Source organism: Onychostruthus taczanowskii, unplaced genomic scaffold (genome assembly GCF_017590055.1).
Source record: "Onychostruthus taczanowskii isolate IOZ18803 unplaced genomic scaffold, ASM1759005v1 scaffold11, whole genome shotgun sequence".
Taxonomy (NCBI): Eukaryota; Metazoa; Chordata; class Aves; order Passeriformes; family Passeridae; genus Onychostruthus; species Onychostruthus taczanowskii.
Window position 1 is genome coordinate 13,605,414 of NW_024497629.1, and position 16,452 is coordinate 13,621,865.

A 16,452-nucleotide genomic window follows, 5' to 3' on the forward strand; every position below is an offset into this window, starting at 1 on the left:
GGGCGCTGCTCCCGCGGCGCGCCGGCAGCCCAGGGCGCGCGGCCACGAGAGGCGCCCGCGGGGTCGGAGAGCGCGCCCGGCCCCGGGGGAGCTCCTCGTCCGCGCCTGCCGAGGGACAGGTTCATCCACGCAGGAGAGTAAACACCGAGTTCCGCCGGATCGGGTTTCAGCCTCCCCGCGCCGCGCCCCGAGGGGCTACGTGGGGAGGGCGGCAGCCTGTGTGTGCTCTGGGGGAAGGCGCTCGTTGGAGGGGGCTCGGCGCTCTCCGCAGACTGCCCCGCGCTTTCAGTGCCCTTCCCTCAGGCTGTCACCTCTGTCGAGGGCAGCTGCGGGAGCGGACAGGGCGCTCCCGGCGATGGCACTGCCTTCGTCGTCCTCCTCCTCTTCCTCCTCCTCCTCTCCCGGCCCCGCTCGGAGCGCTTCCAGGCAGCGGCACGCCAGGAGCCCAGGAAGCCGCCTCGCCACCCGGGACCGCCCGTGCCAAGAATCGGCGAAAGAGGCAGCACTCCCGCTCCCTCCCGCTACCAGACCCACTCCAGCCGCCTCTCCGCGGGCTTCCCGGCCGACGGGAGCAGAAATAGCCTTCCTCTTCCCAGGCAGCTCGCCCCCGCCCCAACACCTCCCCTTCCCCGCCGCAGCCGGGCCCGGAGTTCCCGGTAAACAGGCGGCTTCCCCGCCCGCCCCCCGCGGGGCTGCGGCCGCGGGCCGGGGACCCGCTGACGAGAGCTGCGCCAGGGACATCAATATTTCAGTGGCCTCTCAGCGCGGTTCTAATTAAAGGCTCGAGCGATGCGCGCCCCCTCCCCCGTCCCCATCTTCCCGCCGCCGCCCCCTCCCACTCCAAACACACACACTTGGGACTGTCTCCTTACGTCGGAGAGCAGCGAAGGAGTGACTGAGCCCTGCCCGGGAGAACCGAGCAGGGGGAGGGACGGGGGGACCGGGGCGGGAGGGGAGAGAGGGCGGGAAGGGGGGGGCTTGTGCAAGCAGCGACGCTCCCGAGGTTGCCAAGTGGACTTTTATTGTTTTCCACCCACTTCCAAGTCGATACTATCTGCCGTCTCATGTCCATCCTATAGCCTATATAAGCGGCTGCGCTGGGGCTGGCGGCGATGGAGTAGTTTGTGGATACGACGGGAGCGCAGGGACGGGAGGGGGGCGGGCGGGCCAGCCGCGGAATACTCGGACTCCCTGCCGTTCGTGGGCTGCTGCCGTCTGGGGAGCGGCTCCCGGGGGGAAGACACCTCGGCGTCTGGGACGGGGACACAGGTAAAGCGGTCGACGAGCACCAGCAGCCTCCTTCCCCTCTGTCTCCCTCCGCACGCCCCCATCCCTCCCGTCCCGCAGGGCCGAAGCGCTGCGTGCGGCGGGACCGGTGACAGCCCGCGGGCGGGAGCGGCCAGGGCTGGCAGCGCAGAGCCGCCGCACGGAGCGGCCGTGTGTGAGGCGCGGTCAGTCGTCCGAAAGCGAGCGGCTCCGGGCATGATGCTGACCGCTGTTCCTGCAGGGAAGGGGAACGGGGAAAGGGACAGAAAAAGGGGTGCTGTCCCCTGCCCCGGTTGCCCCCCAGCCGCGCACCTCCCGTCCCGTCCCGCCGCTCCCGCCCGCAGCCCAGGCGCGGAGGCCCGCAGCGAGAGCGGGGACAGCTGTCGCGGCTCTCCAGCAGAAACTTCGGGGAAAGTTGTCGCCCCTCACCCGTGCTCCTCCGCTCCGCGGCGGGGCGGGGAGAGGCGGGGCGGAACGCCCGTCCCGGCCAGGGATCCGCTCCGCCGGGGCACCCCCAGCCTGGCCCCGCTCCGGGGCTGCGCCCCCGCCCTCCGCGGGGCCCGGCGCCGGCTGCGGGGAGGCCGAACCGCTCTGCCCGCGGGGCGGGCGCTGTGGGGCGCGGGGGCAGCGGCGGAGCCCCGCCGACCCCATGCCCCGTCCCGCTCCGCCAGCCCCCGCAGCCCGGAGCGGACTGTGCCCCTCCTTGTGTAACCTGCTAAGCGGTCGCCGCTCTTTCCGCCGCTAGTGTTTCCGATTCCACCCCCACGAGTCTCCCCACTTTCGACCCACCCCCAATTTTCTCTTCCAGTGAAACAGGAGACCTCACACAGCAGCGGATTCTTCCTCTTCATCCCCTCATGCACTCTTCAGGTCGGACTGCAATGAGTGGACTGAGGTCTTCTGGGCTGCTGGGGCTTGTACTCTTAATGCTCTCAGCAGGATACTGCAAAGAAAAAACAGACTCCGCAGATCTGAAAGACAAGCAAAGTCTCTTAAATCTCATCATGGAGATCATTCAGGAATTGAAAAGGTACCACCTGGAGAAGGACAGTGGGATGCAGTACTTCTCCAAGCATGACTATAACTTGGATCGAAGGGAAGTGGCTGATTATGGAGGGTACCAGGACGAGCAGAGAGTTGGTAAGTCACAGTCCATTTTTGTTTTCCTAGGGTGCCTCGGTGAATGAGATAGTGCATCAGGTTACTAATTTAGTATTAAGAATTCACCACTCGAAATACCTGCAGATTCCCTTTGGTATTAGAAACAGACACAAATGGCAAATTTGGAATAGAAAACCTCCATTCACCTCTCAGAGCCTTTTACTCTCTGGATAATGAACTCAACTGAAAGTCCAACTTCCTGTGGCTTTAAACAAAACCTAATAATATGGGAAAAGACCTAAATGGGCTGAGATCAAAGAAACAAGGGATTAAAACGCTTTTTCCTGGAAGGTTACCACTTACTATCATGTGCTTGGTTTAAGTGTTTCTTGGAAATGACCCTAGCAAGAATTCTCCTGCAGGACTTTAGTATGTCCTTAAAGACCTTACATACAGAAAGTCTTCCCTGCAGCTCAGCTTCACTGAACTGAGTTGTTCACCCTGCTTGTAGTTTCTTTTGTACTCCAGAAGTAGCACCTTTGAAATACTAGGGAACTGAGATAGTACTCCTCTGTCACTGTGCAGGCTGTGACCAGCTTGGGACACTCCTGCGGTCACCCTTCTGCTCGTTTGATTGGCTCCTTTCTAACCTGCTTAGTTTGGTGATGTACTTCTGTGCACTCAGTTGAAACTTGATTTAGTTCCTCCTGCTGCCGTGTCTAATTTAGTGTTCTCTGTCACTCCCAAGCCCCTGCAGTGTTACTGCTGCTCATCTGACCCCTCCAACTGAAAGTGACTTTCTGAATATTTTCCAGCAAATATCTACTCAACTTTTCCCAAACTGGTTTTTATTTTGATAGTATGCTATTTATTTTGTCTTTATTGATCTTTTAAAGCTTTATTGTACCTTTTTGTCATTCTTATTCATACTGATATATCCTCATAATTTGCATTTATTGGTGGTTGTCATGAAGATGTTGCTTCTCTATTTGGATGATTAGTGAATGCACAGAGGAGGACAATTCTGTTCTCCTTAGGGTCAACACAGGAGAGAACATTTTGCTTTACAAATGTTGAAGAGTCAAAGAGGCCAGATTAAGCAGAGAACTGTGATGTGCACAACTCTAAATCTCATCTTGGAACATGGTTTGGTCACCCTGTTCGCACCCTGTTGGTGCGAAGCATCTGGCTTGTGTAGAGCAGTTATCTACAAAATTAATAATCCTGCTTCAGAGCAGATTAGTTGGTAGTGTTGTTAATGATTTCAAAGCAGGATTTTTCATTCTGTTATTATGATGGAGTTTTTCCTGCAACTCTGAAAAGGAACCACTAGTTAGAGTCTTTAATTTCAGTTTTGGCATCACTTTCCTAGTGAACTTGTCCCATGGGAAGTTTCTGAGTGAAGCATGTGTGTTTTTAATGCTCTTCATGACATAATTAGGTCAAATAGGATAAGGTCAATTTTACTTACACCGACTAAAGTTAGAAGTAAATGAAGAATGACTTTCGAGAAGTGTCTAAATTCACAAGTGAATCGGATCTGGATGGAAATGCTCTCTGCTTTATATCTGATAAGAGGTGCCAGGGGAATGAAAAAGGCTGCTCAGGCATTCATGGTCAAGTAAATAAAGCACCATATAGTGTATCGTACACAATCAGCACTAAGCCATCAGCATAGACTTTGTAACGGAAAGCAATCAAAGATAGCTGTAAATCAGGAAGTCACAAGCAGGGGTTAGGGCTAAAATGGATTTCAGTAAACTAGTTTCATTTTGCCATCTGCTGAACACAAAACACAAGGCGGTAAACCACAAACATAGGGAGCCAGAAGAGAGCAATTTGCTTGGAATAATTTCCTGTGAATTTTATTTACTGCTGGGGGAGGGAGGGAAGATTCCTGTAAGTAGATCAATCCGGTTTCATGATTACAGAAGAGCAGTGCTTCTACAGACATACCTGGGACAGAATAGTGGCTACATTTGCATAAGAGAATTAGGAGACACAACCTAATATATCAGACTGGAATATATAATTGAGTCTTTATTACTCATGTAATATGAAAGAATTTAAATCTAGGTAAACTTGGTAACGCAGTTCATAGAGAGCTGAAATCACACTCTTAGTTAATAACCATTGTCATTAATGATTTCTCACCTTACAGACATTGTTCCATCAGTGCTGTGTTTCACAGAGCATTTTACGAGGTCTCCCTATGTAAAGTGACTGCTTGCAATTTGGCCTACTGTATTCAAAGGTCTTTTGCCCTCCATGCACCTGTCAAGACATACTTGGTGATGTTGCTGGACAGAGTATTCCCTGTCTTCATACTATGCTTGGCAAGCAGTATGAAGTCCAGTGCAGCAGAGTAACACTGTTCTTTTCTCTGTCCCACAGAAATAGTTCCCAGAGATCTGAGGATGAAAGACAAGTTCTTGAAGCATTTAACAGGTATGTTTTAATTTTGCATTGGTATCCATATTTCACATACTACCATCAGCTACACTGCTCTGCTTGTGAGCTGTGCTGATTCATAACTTATTTTTTTCTTTCTCTTCCAGGTCCACTGTACTTTAGTCCAAAATGTAGCAAACACTTTCATCGGCTTTATCACAATACGAGGGATTGTACCATCCCAGCATGTAAGTAACAAAAGCAGGCACTTCCCTAAAATGAGAGGAAACTCTAAAATTTATTAGTCCTATCAAGTATCAGTAGTGATACAATGTCAGTATATTTTAGAGCAGTCCATATTTTTCTTTGCAGGGAATGAATTCTAAGTATTCTCTACAGCTTTGCTAGAACAGCATCAGCATTAGAGAGATGAAAATTGAAATAAAACTTTCTCATTGCAAATACACTGTGTAGAATGGCTGTAAACACTACATCCTTAGGTACTGATGTATTTGCCTCATGGGTTCCAAACCATGTGTTTGCTTTTCCTCTCACAAATATCTCATATTTAATTTTTAGTGCTGTATATTCAAGACAGGATCACAAATCCCGGTGGGGTTATTTTACTTTTCATTGATTATTTATGCAGGACACATTTTGTAGACATTTTCTATTTTGACTATTCAGCTACCAGTCTACCAGTGATGTTGACAATGAATCTTTGCAACACTTGTCTTCAGTGAATTATAAAAGTATAACTTGTTAGCTTAGAAAAAAAAAAGTGCTGATGGACACAACTAAGCAAAAGCCACTTATGATACCTCATCACTGTTGGCAGCACAGAGAACTAAATAAAAATCAAACACTGACATTTATCAGTCAGTAGATGGTGACTCCAGATTCGTACTGAGGTGGACCTGTTGAGTAAGCAGATGCTATTTTAGTACAGCCTTTTCAGAATGGAAGCACACTTTATTTTACTTGTCTGAGGTCAACCAGTTGGGTCAGTAGCAGAGCTGGGAATAGAAACAAGAGTTACAGATTCCAAGTTTCTAGTATTAATAAATATTTCAGCCCAGTGCATTTTAAAGGCATATTTGGTAAGAATTGTGCACATTTTCTCCATTTGAAAGGCTTCACTTTAGGAAGTCCTTGGAAGGGCAAGGATTTCTAGATGACAGGTAACCAGATAACCCTCTGTTTTCATGGGTGGAGATGTAAGTTGTTCATAACTTGTCTGTTCTGAACAAGCAATGGTCATATTACCTTTTTCATAAGGATCACAACACAAATGTCATTTGGCTCAGCACTAATGAGTACTCCAAGCTGTGAAGCTAAAAACTAGTTGCCCTTAAATTAGCCTTTTCCTCCTGACAGGAGACATATCCACCAACATAATGTCTGGATAATGGAGGATCATTTGTACGAGTGGCAATTATACCATAACTATGCTGTGAGTTGGGATTGTTAACATTTCATTTCCAGAACACATTAGATGTAGTTACTCATCAATGAAATAATGCCTAACAGAAGTGAGCATCACCTACTGGGCTGGATTGACTAGCATCTCTTTTAAGTAACTTTCTTGTAGGAAAATGAGACAAACAGCCTTCTTTAATTCTTCATGCACAGAATGATGTTACTTTTTGATAATGTCCTGATTTCAATTTATACTGTTCCTTGTGTGTAGAGATCTGAAGGCCAAACAGCAAAGAAGCGGAAGTGTCTGTGATGCTTCAAGTGTGGTGGTAGCCAGTACAAAAGCATAGTGTTAGCATACCTTCTAGTACTTTGTACAGTGTAGTAGCATTGGTATCTGAAAAATAATTTATTTTCTGTCTGTCCATAACCAACTTTCACAATATTTGCTTTCAGTTTTTCATGCAAATGAAAAAAAAAACAAAAACCTTTTTGAATAATTTCTGTAGTTTTGCATTGGTTCTGTGTCTTACTATGAATGCATCAAAAAGTTGAAGGCATCTAAAATATGAACGACTAACAATAGGACTTCTGTGGAAAAAACATTTTTAGTTTTAAGATGAAACTTCATACTCCTATGAATTCTTATGATGTGGTCATCCACTTGGGCTGGACTTAAGATTTGTATGCATAGAAGATGTTATTTATCTAATTTAACAATGTTCCCAGGAAGAAAATCTGTTGGAGAGTGGCATTACTTAATAATAATTGACAGACTTGCTCATTGAAGGCTGGATTTCAAAGGTGGATGAGCACTATTTATTCTTTCTCTAATATGGAAATACTAGAGTCACATGTTTAGATCCTGCACGGAAGCACAGGCACAGATGTATAAATTTTTATACTTACATACATACACTTGGAGAGCCTCCAAGCACTTTCGTGCTGTTTGTTTACAGATAGAACATGTGCAGAAGTCAGTTGCATACTTAGACGTGCCATTAGACATGGCTTTTAGTTATTACCTAATTTTTACACATTCCCCTTTTAAGTCAAAGGAGTTGATTTTTATTCTGTTGCAAACGAAGGTATTCATTGAACTTGCTATGACACTATTTGCACACTGAAAATAATTTTGATTTTTAAAGGCAAATTTGATTACTTTGGTAATCTAGTCATGCATTTTTTTTTCATACAGACTATAAAAGATGTGCCAGGCTTCTTACTCGATTGGCAGTAAGCCCTATGTGCATGGAAGGATAAAGGTAAGCTTTTTTGTAGCAGAAATGACATTCCACTGCATAGCAAAGCAGCAACTGTTGTATTTCATACATGAAAATTCATGGGAGTGTAATAACAACTGTCCTTTAGATAAGGTATTCCCCTTCCTGAGGACTTGAAGTAACTGGCTTAATCTGGCAAATTTTGGCATTAAGGAAAGGGTACCCCCTACTGGAAGTCATTACATAAATGTCCATGTGCATCATCTGTGAATTATTTATAGCAGCATACAGTTAGCAGATAGTGAATTTGTTGTTACAGAAAAACACAGCAGCTGTGGCTTATTTTTCAAGAGTTTACTCAGTACACAATTGCCTGTATTGGCAGCAGCAGCCACCCTTTTATGTGTGCAGCTGTAGATCTGTGCTGTACTCAGTAGTATGAGTTAATATATACATAGCTATACACATCAAAGCTTCTTAAATGCAGATAGGTCACAGGTGCTTTTACAGTAATTCAGTTAAAAGGTATTGATAGTAGCATTGATAAACTATCTTCCAGCTATTTGGATTTTTTGGAATTTCCTTGTGTACACCTCTCATGTCTAGAGGTTAATTCTCTCCTTCTTTGCCTAGATGGGCCTCCATTTCCCACAAATACTTGGGAAATTTCATCATGCACCAAAACAAAAACAAAAGGCAATCAACCAAACAAAAAATTACTCCCAAACTATCTGTAGAGAACTGTAACATGAAGGACTAATTTATGTTCTGTCCTCAACCTTTACCTGAGACAAAATGTGATCTTGGACAAAGGGATAAATATTAACCATGTAGATTTGTCAGTAACAAATGCTGTCAAACCAAGATGCTTTAACTCTGTGACAAAATACACATCTTGTGGAAGGAATCTGTGAGAAAAGTAATAAATATTAAGCATTTTATTTTATTTTATTTTAAGCATTGGCACTGTTTTCCACTTCATTCTCACAAGCAAGCTGTGGAAATAGGATCAAGATAAATGTAAAAATGACTGGAAAAAGATACATAAGTTATTAGTGCTTCATTGTCAAAACTGGAAAAATGTACTGACCAATGTCACACAGCTTCATTATGGGTTTGATATTGTTCAGTATATTGTTCAGTATTTTCATTAATAACTTGGGTGGTGGAATACTGTATTCATGTATTTCAGTATTACAGGACAAGCAACCATGATACAGTACAACCTTGAAATTAAAAACAATCTTGGAAAATAAGCCAAATAGTCTAAAACCAGGATAACAGATAAAGAATTATGAAGTCCTGTAGGATTATTCGACTGCAGAAATACATGGAATTTGGTGTATAGTTAGATAGTGCTGTTGAAAACAAGAGGTTGTTGTGGACTGCAAACTAAGCAAGTCAGCAGTGTTACACTTGAAAGTCAAACAATACTGGAATGTATAAGTACAATCATTGTTTATGAAACTCCTGACACAATTACTGTTATTGGAGTACTGTATTTAAGTAAGGGCACCACACTTGAAGACATACAGGTTCTTCTTGTATGAGTCCAAAGAAGAGCAACGTGCATGGCCAAAGGCTTAGAAAACTCAGTGTACAAGAACAATTACAGGAATTAGGATTATTTAATCTAAAGGAAACATGACTGCAGGAAAACCTGATGGAGCTATTCAATTTCAAGAAAGTTTCTACAAGTCATTAATTTGTTTAACTTTGCAAATAGGTGAATAATATTATTACCAATACTAACAAGCAGATACATCAGAGTGTGAAATTATTTCCTCCCTTTCTTTAGAAAATTTTATCCATATCTTAACAACCTACCATGTAAACATGAGATTGTAATATGAAGGAATAGCATCTAAAGTAGTTCACATCTCAAGCTGGGAGTCTATTTAAAAATAATCCTTTTCTCAAACAACCTTTGCTCAGCATATTTCAATGTCAACAACAACTGTCCACTTCTTTTATTCACACAGACACAAATCAGTGGTGGTAAACTCCTTAAGCAGCCTCACGTAGCAGAAAGGAAAGACTGTCCTCTGCCACATGCATCTGGAGATGCACAGGTGTCTGATTAAGCCTCTTTTCTCCTCAAGGCTTTTCCACTGCACCAGTTCAATTTGTGTGAAACAAATTAGGTTTCCTGTTTTGTTCAGTATCTGAATTTTGTTTCATTGCACGTTTATAAGAGGGTTGGGCTATAGTTAGACTATTACTTTGGTAAATGAGTACTTTTGTTGGATTTTTCAGATCTGTGGACATCTATCCGTGTTTAGAGATCAGTTTGGAGAGAAGGAAAAATAAAAATTTATTTTTATTTGTACTTTCAGTGCCTTTTGGACTAGCAGCGCTTTAAAACACACAAGACATTGAAACTCAGAGCTAAGATCAAAGAAGAAAATAATATGTGAAAACAGGAGTTAGACATATTACTGTGACAGCACATACCTACGTGGGCACTTGTATGTTTATGGTGCGACATGTCTTGTGGAGCTTTAACTTTTTCTCATGTATCCTGAGCTCCATCTTCTCCTTGTTTTAGAGTGTATGTTCCCTTTCTGCCTGTCCTACAGAGATAAGCAATGCAAGGACCCAGTAATAGTTCTTCAGCTTGTTGAGATAGCATGAATGAAGCCAGAGCAGCAGATTTGTATTATCACATCTCCCAGTAGTTCTTTTTTTTTTCCAGTCAGCCTCCAAGGCTGTATTCCCTGGCTGCGACCAGCACCATCTCTAATTAATTTTATTCTGTAACCCCTTTTCATGGTCAATACGGCTATGCTAGAGTCCTGTCCTTGATGCTTCTTTGTTTTGTTCTGTTCTTCAGCCTCCTTCTTCTGCCAGCTCCCTAATAGTTCCCATGTTGCATGCTTGCTTTGCTCCACTCCACGCAGATACATCCCACAACTGTTAGGTTGTCCATATCTGCAGTAGGTAAGAGATGCCAGGAGCACAGTTCCCGAAGTCTTCACCTAAATAAAGTTCACAATTCAGATCATGAGCAATTCTGGTGACAGACAGTGATGAATCTGAAAACCCCTTTGACAGCTTTGGTCACAGCCACTTTGGCTACCGTCATACAGATTTTACTGCTTCTGTTTGAAAACTTCAGGTGCTACTGTTGGTGCTCCAACCCTTTTCCTTTACCTGTTCAATACGTGTTTGCTAGAGGCCAACACTGATCTCATAACTTAAATTGAAAACTCCTTGCACTATGAGGAGAAGTTCAGGGACTAAGGGCTGCATTATCACATCTTACTACATACTTCTGTTTTGAAGATTTTGTCTAATTTCTGTACTGACAAATATTATTGGGGTTTTAAAAACTTTTAAAGCATCTACAGTTATTTCAAATAAACAAAGTAAAACTAATGACATACATTTACACTAATAAATACAGGACTGGTGCAAGTAGTTGGAGTTACAGGCTATGCAGAGAAAATAAGGTTTATATATTATAAAAAGTGTATTAAAGACATCTACCAGTTACTTGCTCCCTTAAGATGCAGATGCAAATAATTAATATTTGTACATACAGGTCAAATACTCGTTGCAAAATTTGTAATAAGCTTAAAACTGAAATTTCCTTTGGAACTCCGAAAAATCTGTGTAAACTCCTCAAGATGTATTGACCATACTAGTAATGTATGGGACAAATGCTGAAAATACAAGATAAAGTAGGAAACTTAAAATACTCCACTAAATATCCCATTCCTATACACCATATTGTATATCAAATTTTTCAAATTATTCTTAAACCAATATATCTGGGCACTTGAATTTTGCTTCAAGTATTTTGTAACAATGGAAACAACAGCCCTTAGTTGAATTCTCCCTTAGACTGCTGATTTCTCAGAGTAACATGGAGTGCATTGAAATGTCAGACACTTGAATTCCATAAAAGTGAAGGTGAAATTAAGGTAAGAGGATTGTGTATTCAGTGAAGGCCTGTTTTTTTCTAGAAAGTATGGCTTGATCTGTTTTATACAGCTGCTCAGGGCATGTTCAGTCACCTCTTCATGATGCCAGGAATTGGTTCCCAAGTAAACTAATTTAAGACTTTTCTCAGAACTACTGCTTTGAGTTAAAAAGGCAGCCAGTGTGCATGGTTACTAGTATGGCATCATCCAGGTTTATTAAAAGGCAGCTCACAGTTTTCCTTGCTGAGAGATGTCTGTGGCTAGTATCAGATGGAACATCCAGAGCTTCATAATCTTCAGTGCATGGATCTCTGTGATCACATCATAGCAGAATTCCATCTGGGTGTGCACACTTGGGAAAAGAATTTTTTATATGTAAGTATGAGGAGATTCTGCTATAAAATCCTACTGGGACAGTATTTTAAAGTTTATATTGATGTTTAAACCACTAAATTCTTCTCATATAGATTAGCTTTTTCTTACAGAGTTTATCATCATGCACAGGTAATAACCAGAATCAACTATGGAAAGCTGTAATATACTTTACACTAGCTTTCATTTGTGCTTTTAAAAATTAGCACAGTTGGCTGGGGAGTTGTATAGTTACCTATGTTCTCACCAGAAGCTGTAGTCAAATGGCATTCAGGATCTCCACTAAGACTATCCATCATCCTTCAGCTGAGTTCCAGCCTAATAAGTCCTAGACTGATGCATATAACAGACTATGAAATTTAAAAAAAAAAAAAGCAGTAGAACAGATTTGTCAATGCTAAAAACCTGGGCTCTGTTGAAGGGTTTCTGAAAATGCCAGGGGTTTAGAGAACTGTGAGTTAGCTGATATAAAACTGTCAAGTTACCCATACCAAAGGAGGTGTAGATGAGATGACAAATGAGCATCTTAACTCACCCAGTGAGCTGCATATTCCCATTAGTAATGAAAAAAGTTTTTATTGCATTTTCAGTGTTCAATTTGTAGATTGTACCACACACTGATCACACCAAAAGCATGTTAATTTCTTCTAAACATCACTTTTTAACATCATAGCTTAAATAGGGTACAGTAGGAGCATACATACAGAAAATAAGCTAGATGAAAATGGAAGACATGGAAAATTTACATCAGTTTCCCCCTCTAAGAAAGGATATTAAAAAAAAAAAATAGAAGTAATTGTCCTATCTGCAAAGCCAGGAAAAAACCCCTAGATTACATTAAGATTTTCTGTAACATTATTACATTTCCTAAATAGCTTTCAAAAATTGCAAAACTAAATGTTTAAATACTACTAACAAGTATTTCTGTATGCACCAATAGCTTGATTTTTAATGGATTATGTCAAGTCCAACTGACTTCGCATACAAATGATTCCATTACAAATTATACTTAAGCAGTAGAAAATGTAGAGAAGCTCAGAGTATCAGAGAATTCACACTGATCATGGGGAAGACAGTTACCTGTTCAGACAGACAATATGAAAGTTTTAACTGTGAAAAATATCATCATCAGAATTCTAGTATCAGATTATCACCGTTTTTTATCTCCCCCATGATGGCTGTAAGACACCAAAGCTTCATCTGGGTCTGTTTGCATGTAAGAGTCTTTCAGCTGTGTAGTTCCTCCTGACTGAAAAAACATTGTACATTTTTTATTTCTAAATAAGAACAAGAACAGGCACAGAAACACTTGAAACTGGGTGACAGACTTGCAACATTCAGCGCTTACCTGTGTAGAAGAGGATAGACTTCCAGATATGCGTATGTGCAGTTACACTGCATTTTCTTACAAGCTTTAAAGGTGCGGCAGAGTAAGGTTGTGAAAACCTTCATTGCTCAACTTTGGAATCAATATTTCTAGAATACAGACAAAACACATAAGCAATGTGGAAACCTGTAATTTTGTATTGGTGATTTTGATATCAGTGTCATAGGCATGATTGTGATTTCATTCCAAGACACTCTTCTGGAAGACTTCAGGCAGCAAATTGAACTACTGCAGCTCCTGCTTAGTTTGTGGTGGCTCAGTGTTGGCCACCACACTGAAGTGTTCTAGGGGCTATAGTTATACAACCGACTCTTAAAAAGTCACTTCTGTTTGTTTCTTGTTCATATGAATCCAAGTTGCTTCACAAAAGGGCCCAACGAAACATCAAATCCTTCCTACTAGATCCGTCAAACTGGACACGCCATGAACAGCTCCTGACACCAAGGCATTTAGACAGCATTTTGCAATCTGTTAATGCTATTCCTGAGGTTTATTCACTTCTTGACTTCACAGATGCAGTCATTGGAACAGATTAACTATGAGCACATTTTTGATATGTAGAACTGGATTTTCCTAGTGTCTATCAGAAATGAACCATCATAAAAAATTATGCTTTCCAGATTTTTAGCCTTGATTAAGAAAGCGCTAATGTTACAGTCAGGCTGATACGAACTAAGGTACATCTAAAATTCACTACTGATCTTTCCAAAGTTATTACTGAATTGTCCAGTTTTATTTACTATTTTCACAATGATAAACACATTCTCAAACACATGTATGTGAGTATAAAAATGATGAAAGGCAATTTCTTCTTTCTTTTAATCCACCAGATGTTATTACCACGACAAGGAACACCAAGAACCAAGAGAAGTGCCTTGGAAACCAACAGGGAAACAGAACTTACTACCTTTTAGCGAATTCCATTGTGAACAAGAGATTTATTTTTGCAGATTGACAGACTACTTCCCATAATTCTTTTAACATGTGTTTTGTATGTCATCGACAGTTTGCAGATTGACATTCTTTACAGTAGCATAACTGCCAGTAGTACTTAATGCTCCATACTTAAAAACACACTACAATTGATGTGTAATGCTGCCAAAAATTATGTAAACACAAATATTTCACCAAGAAAATTCATGTTCTATTGCTTAATTCTACAGTTTTAAGGAATGTTTGTTTGTATATCTAGAACTACTAAAGATCTGCTCCACAGTAGTTGTGGTCACTTGATATCCTTCATGCTTATGCAATTTTTTAAAAGTTTGGTTAAAACAGACTTGCATTGGGGTCACATTGTACCCTGGCGTACAAACTGCATGACAAACAGGAATGTTATTCCAAGTAGACATACTTTTTGGACAGTGGAGCATGGATTTTGTACACAAACACAAGCTGCCATTAATTTTCTTTATATAATAAATGTATAAAACATTCCAGCGAACGTGCAATATGTAAATACTGTAAATAACAAGCATAAGTAATAAAGTGTTTGGTATTAAGTTGTTCTTAGTTTGCTTTCTGGTCACTGAATGCAGGTAAACAAATGCAGGTAAAAAGTAGCTACCTTCTGGTAGCTACTATCATTTATCCACACTTAAATCTCTTTCCACAAAGAATTCTCTTGTGGAAGAAGGAAAGGTGTACTCACTTCAGAGTTCAGTAACCTGGGCATCCTGGATTTATGAGGATGGATAGATCTGTGTGTTTCAAGCCCACAGAATGCCCAGACTACAAGGCTGCTCAAGTTCTCTACAGTTTTATGAAATGGAGTATTTTTTAAGACTAACAGATGTTTTGAGGGTTTTTTTTTTTTTTTGGGTTTTGGCTTTGGTTTGGGGAGGGGCTTTTTGTTTGTTTTCTAATAATGTGCAGTCTGTTCATGATACTGCAAAGCAATCTAATCAGAAAATATCCAGGAAATCATTTTAGTCTTGTAGAATTTTTAAGGAGTTAGTGTTACTCCAAAAACTTTGACATACATTTCCCTTTCTTCCTTAAATCAGATATGAAATCCAGTTGTCACAGTAAAATTGCTCAAACAGGAAGAAAAATTTTATGTGCAACCTATAAATCCATGTATTGGATTTGCATGGCCAGGTTTTGGTAGTGGAGGGGCTACAGGGGCTACCGGGAGCAGCTGCCAGAAGCTTCCTCCATCTCCAGCAGAGCCAATGCCAGACAGCTCCAGGATGGACATGCCCCTGGCCAATTAGAAATGGTAACACCTACGGGATAACACAGTCGAAAAGGGAAAAGTTACTGCACAGTTGTAATTGCAGCCAGAGAAGAGCAGGGTGAGAACATGAGAGGAACAGCCCTGCAGACACCAGGGTCAGTGCAGAAGGAGGGGCAGGAGCTGCTCCAGGCACCAGAGCTGAGATTCCCCTGCAGCCCGTGGGGCAGCCCATGGTGAGGCAGCTGTGCCCCTGCAGCCCATGGGGATCCACAGGGATGCAGAGATCCACCTGCAGCCCATGGAGGAGACCCACACTGGAGCAGGTGGATGCCTGAGAGGAGGCTGTGACCGTGTGGGAGGCCCGTGCTGGAGCAGGGTCCTGGCAGGGACCTGCAGACCTGTGGAGAGGAGCCCACACTGGAGCAGGTTTGCAGTGGGACTTGTGACCCTGTGGGGGACCCCGGCTGGAGCAGCCTGTGCCTGAGGGACTGCTTCTCCACACTGCAGCAGTTTGGGGGGGACTGGTGCCTGTGGGATAGAGAAGTTGGAGAAGTTCATAGAGAACTATTTCCAGTGGGAGGGACCCATGTTGCAGTAGGGGAAGGATTCAGAAACAACCTGGGATCAACTGACTGTAACTGCCATTCTCATCTTCCTTCACTGCTGGGGGAGGAGGAAGATCTGGAAGGAGGAGTTGGGGAAAAACATTTTTAAGGTCTTATTTTACTTCTCATTACCTTCCTCTGAATTTGTTAGTAATAATTTCAGTAAAAATCTCCAGCTTCAGTCTGCATTGCCCATGACACTATTCAGTGAGTGACCTGTCACATTTCTTATCTCAACCCATGAACCCTTCATTTTATTTTCTGTCCCCTGTCCAGTTGCAGAGGGAAGCAAGAAAGAGGTTCTTGTGGGTGCCTGGCATCCAGCCAGGGCCAACCTATTACAATGAACCACTTTTAATACTGGCCTTTATAGTTTCCATTCTATCCTCAGTTTGAACCACAAAATGTAAAACCAAAACCAAATGTGACCCTCCCCACCCTGAGAATGATAGGAGCTGAGATTTTGGGAACTGACACTTCAGAGCCTTCAGAATCCAACTCTTCAGAAGAAGAAATGGCAGAAGACAAAATCCCATCCTGAAACGTGGCTGTATTTAGCAGGGGAAAAGTACATATTTTATTT

General features: G+C 42.5%; 1 protein-coding gene across 1 annotated transcript; it reads left to right on the forward strand.

Annotated features, from left to right (window-relative positions):
• Nucleotides 1-1,113: 1,113 nt before the first annotated feature.
• On the forward strand, nucleotides 1,114-15,461 carry ALKAL2 (ALK and LTK ligand 2). The gene is made up of 6 exons (XM_041422028.1): nucleotides 1,114-1,269; nucleotides 2,075-2,406; nucleotides 4,762-4,815; nucleotides 4,926-5,006; nucleotides 7,376-7,442; nucleotides 13,916-15,461. Exons 2-5 carry the CDS (start codon nucleotides 2,124-2,126, stop codon nucleotides 7,438-7,440), a joined length of 483 nt encoding a protein of 160 aa, XP_041277962.1. The 5' UTR covers nucleotides 1,114-1,269; nucleotides 2,075-2,123; the 3' UTR covers nucleotides 7,441-7,442; nucleotides 13,916-15,461.
• Nucleotides 15,462-16,452: the final 991 nt, after the last annotated feature.